At 40.0% G+C, this 4,816-nt stretch overlaps 1 protein-coding gene across 2 annotated transcripts in view; it reads right to left on the bottom strand.

The window, feature by feature from the left end:
* Positions 1-4,816, bottom strand: part of STIM2 (stromal interaction molecule 2) — a 245,284-nt gene that overhangs the window by 7,363 nt on the left and 233,105 nt on the right. For both annotated transcript variants that reach the window (XM_006866310.1, XM_006866311.1), the window contains one exon: positions 1,552-1,819. In XM_006866310.1, coding sequence (XP_006866372.1) covers positions 1,552-1,819 — 268 coding nt within the window. The remainder of the gene's footprint in view (positions 1-1,551; positions 1,820-4,816) is intronic.

Below are 4,816 nucleotides of genomic sequence, written 5' to 3'. Positions count from 1 at the left end.
AGTGCCGTCGAGTCGGTTCCGACCCATAACGACCCTGTACAGGGTTTCCGAGGGTGTAAATCTTTACAGGAGTAGAAAGCCTCATCTTTCTCATATATATATATATACACCTGTAGCAAGACTTAACCTCACAGTGAGGTTTGAATGAGAGTGTGTGCACATGCATAGTGAACAGAACATAAAAGATCACTAAATATTGTTATTATTAATATGTTTTCAAGTATTCTCAATACTTGAGAGACTGAAAAGGGAGAGGAAAAAAAGTTTTCCTCTGGCATTTGAAATGAGGGCTGAACGTTTCCATCAAGGTAGGCAGCAGCTCGAGAGTTTTCCTATTCCCAGAAGTCATTGAAAACAGTTTTACCACAAAAGCCATCTTGCTGGTGACCGGTCATACTAGCAGCAAAGGTAGCAAGAAGCTAACCATAATGTTCAAACTAAGGAAGGTGACAGGGTGTGCTCCAGCTGCAATGAGGACAGGCTTATTAGGCTCTGGTCTTTAGGAATCTGCTGCTTTAGTGATCGCTTGCTACTCATACACTCACTTTCACTAGTAGATAAAACTGAGTATAAAACTTGATTCTCTGATGGTGAGGTCAACCAAAGACTCTCATGCTATGGAGCTACTGGGGTCAGAGAGAGCATCCAGCCCATTCCGTACACTTCTCCTAAATAAGTAGTAACGCTTCAGGAGTTACATGCCGTGAAATGGCAAAGAAACTACCAAGTTTTTCTGGTACTCAAGCCACGCTGTTTCAAAAGGAGTTGTGTGGCTTAGAAACAGGCATCAAATGACCCTTCAGAGAGCACTGAAGTAAAAACAAGTTAGAAATATCACTTCTTCCTCTAAGTATTTGACATTTTCCTAAGCTTTAGACATCTGATTCTGCTTGTTTACCAATAAATACTAGCACATAGCACTAAATTAATACAGAGTAACAAACAGTTTTTTAAAAACTCGTCAGCCTTATTTGATGTTTATTTGAGCTCCAGTATACGCATGCCTGTGCCTTTATACTTCACATATAAAACTGCTCATGTGACAAGTTTATATTCTCAGACGTGAGCCAATGGTGTCAGATTTAAAACAATCTCAAAATATCTACCTGTATGTCTGTGGTAAGCAGAATTCTAAGATGGCCCCAGATGCCCAGTTCCTGGTATAAATACAACTACTTCCAGTTATCCAATCAAATGCTCATCCAGGTGTTGCTGGGAAGGGATTTTTCAGAATTAAGGTTCCAAACCAACAATCTAAATAATCTGGAGAGATTATGTGGGTGGGCCTGGACTCCTCTGCCCATTACATTTAGGTTTAGCGGTCAGAGAAGGGGAGGGCGTCCCAGACTCAAAGCCAGGGAGGAGGGTCTCGGTTGATGGCTTTGGAGGTGGTGGGTCAGGTGGCCTGGAACATGGACCTCTCCAAGAAGCTGAAAGCGGTCCCTGGCTGACAGGGAGCTAATCAAGGGTGCTGTTTAAAGGCAACGTGTTGAGCAGCAGTAGAAGCAACCCCTCCCAGCCCCCCATCTTTGGTTCTCTCCTTGTCAGTACCATTGTTTTTCGGCCGAGAAGTAGATGGCCTCCTCCTCGTCTTCGTTGCGATAGAGAGCAGGGCAACTTGAAACGGAGAGGATGTCGGGATCAGGGGAAGGCAACGAGTGCTGTGTGTGTTGCGGGTGGTGGGTGTGTCGGGGGTGAGACGCAGCATGTGGGGGAAGCTGAGCACGTTGAGACTGCGGCGAGGACTGCACCATGCTGCGGCGAGAGCGGCACAAGCTGCTGCTTCTGGCTAAGGATCCAGCAGGCTTCACCATGGTCCCTGAAAACCAAACAGAAATGAATAAAAACCCTCAGAAGATTCAACGTTTCCTTCATACATAACACAAGTCAGTACGAGAAAGAAGCGATGCCACCTTGCAATCCACCTTTACTGAAGAAATAAGAATGTACTAAAAAGTAAAACAGTTAGAAAAAATAAACATAAGTGGCCACAAACACATGATGCTGTTGTTAAGTGTGGTCGAGTAGGTTCCTACTCACAGTGACCCTGTATAGGGTTTTCAAGGCTGTAAAACTTAATGGGAACAGATCTTTCTACTGTGGAAAAGTTGATGGATTTGAACCACCAACCTTGTGCTTCTCAGTCCAGTGCTAATCCTTCCTGTAGAACCATTACACTCCTAAACACACTATGTTGTTCAGTGCCCTCAAGTTGGTTCTGACTCACAGTGACCCTAGGTAGGGTTTCCAAGGTTGTAAATCTTTGTGAGAGCAGAAAGTCTCATCTTTCTTCTGTGAGGCAGCTAGTAGGTCTGAACTGCCAACTTTATGATTAGTAGTCTAGTGCTTATCCTACAGCACTATGGAGAGATAATGTTGGATTAAAAAAGCAAATGCTTTTGACCTTGTAATATAAGCTTTCCTTTAAATAAAGCCAATGTGTTCTATGACACTAATTAATTCCCCATGAAGGCAAATATTCATTGCCACTGATGATGTATAAAAATAGCTAAATGAGACATTAAGTTTTCATAGAAATTTACTTCTGAGATAATTTTTCATTTCTAAGAATTAGCAATTACTTAGAAAAACGTAACCGTTGAATCTTACTCTATTTCCAAACTGTACTTTGTGATGTGTTTACTACTACAGAGAATAAAATTTGTGTTCCAATAAAGCAATTCCCCACCATTGTCATCTGTAGGGTATGTACTGGACTGATAACCATCAGGCTGTAAGTTCAAACCCACCAGCTGCTCTGGAAAATCCTCTATAGGGCTGCTATGAGTTGGAACCAACTCGACAGCATACAACATCATCAAGTAGACATAATTAATTCACAATATTCTTAACCACATTATACTGACTCTCTATGAGTAGATACTATAAAAAACAAACAAAAAAAGTAGATACTAATGAAATGAAAGCACTGTTCCCTCATCTATGGTACTATAGAGCCCTCATACTGAAGTCAGACAAAGACAGTATTGGGAAGGAAAATTACTGCTAATCTACTATATGATTTAAAAAGTTAAAGCCCTACATAAAGTAACATAATAAACAGATTCAGTTTATTATAAAAAAGAACATTGTGGCAAATACAATTTCACTGATGTTTAAAGGAATCTATTCAAACTGTTTACAATTCAACAAAATAAAGAAAAAAAATATATAGAAAAGTAATACAAAATTGAACACCCATTCATTGATTCAAAAGGAAAAATAATCTTTCAAAACTGGGAACAGAAATGAATGTCCTTAATGTAATAAAAGTTTCTACTAAAAGTATAAAGCAAAATAACAACACAAGCACACTTCACAGTGAAATCTACAATTGTCCTGGTGGCACAGCGGTTAAAGCTAACGAAAGGTGGTTGGCTTGAACCCACCAACCACTTCTGAAGGAAGATGTATCAGTCTGCTTACAAGAGGGCAGCCTTCGATCCCCTCTGCGGGCAGTTCTTCCCTGTCTTGGAGATTCAATGACTTGAAATTGACTCAGGGAACAGAGTTGTTGATTTGTTTTGTTTTTTGGTATTGCCTGCAATCACCATATTTATTCAACACTTCAAGGATGGGAAAAAAGGACTGAGGATTACCAAGGAAATAAAAATTACTATTGCCCATACAAAAAAATTCAACACTCTTATAAGAAAATTCAGTTACTGGATCTGTATGCCAAAATCAATGTCATCTCCTATACATCATCAAGGACCCTGGTGTGGCACTATAGGATAGAAACAGAACTGCTAACCACAGGTTGGTGATTCAAACCCACCAGCTGCTCCTTGGAACCCCTATGTGTTGCTTTTGTTAAGTGCTGTTGAGTCGATTCAGACTCATAGCGACCCTGTATAGGGTTTCTGAGGAGTGGCTGGTGAGCTTGAACTGTTCATACCAACCTTGCAGTCCAGAGCATTAACCCACAGCACAGTCACTATGAGTTGGAATGGACTCATAGCGACCCAGCATAGGGTTTCTGAGGAATGGCTGGTGAGCTTGAACCACCGACCTTGCAGTTCATACCAACCTTGCAGTCCAGAGCATTAACCCACAGCACGGCCGCTATGAGTTGGAATGGACTCATAGCAACAACAACAACAACAATACATCAACAACAGGTAATTTGAAAAAAAATTTTAAAGGCAGTATTTATAAATAGTGTGTTTCGCCACAGTAAGGAAACAGCTCTAAAGGTACCTCCAGATTAATCTTTTTGTAAAAGGACAAAAAGGTTTATGTTTAAACATATGAAAGAGCTCAAGAATATCAGTTCTCCCCCAAAAAATCCACAAATTCAAAGGAATCCCTAATAAAATCCCAATGAAACATTTCATAGAATTTTATAAGTTGATCCTGAAATTCATAATTGTAATGGGCCGAGAGTAGCAATTTTGAATTTGAATAATAAAGGAAGACTTAGCCTAGCAAATAACAATGCTTACTATAAAACGGCAGCAACTAAAACAGAATGGAAGCAAAGGAATAGAAGAAATAGCATGGAAACATCTGTGTAGATCTAGGCAGTGATATTACAAATCAGCAGGGGCATGGAAAGGGTTAGGCTGGGGCAACTGTTGATCCATACATCAAAATACATATTTAGATCCCTGCCTCAACCTATGTACAAAAGTAGTTTCCAGGTGCAGAAGTGTACTATGGGAGTAAAGCAAAACTTAGAAACATTCAGGAGGGCATGTAGAACAATCTATCATTTCCTGAAAAAAAAAAACACAAAAGTTATAAATCAGATTGATAAATTTGTTGCTAACAATGTTGTATAAAGGCTGGTGTGATTAAAGAAACACAAACAGAA

The sequence above is a fragment of the Chrysochloris asiatica genome, unplaced genomic scaffold (assembly GCF_000296735.1).
Source record: "Chrysochloris asiatica unplaced genomic scaffold, ChrAsi1.0 scaffold00089, whole genome shotgun sequence".
Taxonomy (NCBI): Eukaryota; Metazoa; Chordata; class Mammalia; order Afrosoricida; family Chrysochloridae; genus Chrysochloris; species Chrysochloris asiatica.
Note: the sequence above shows the minus strand (reverse complement) of the source record. Positions and strands in the feature narration are given on the sequence as shown.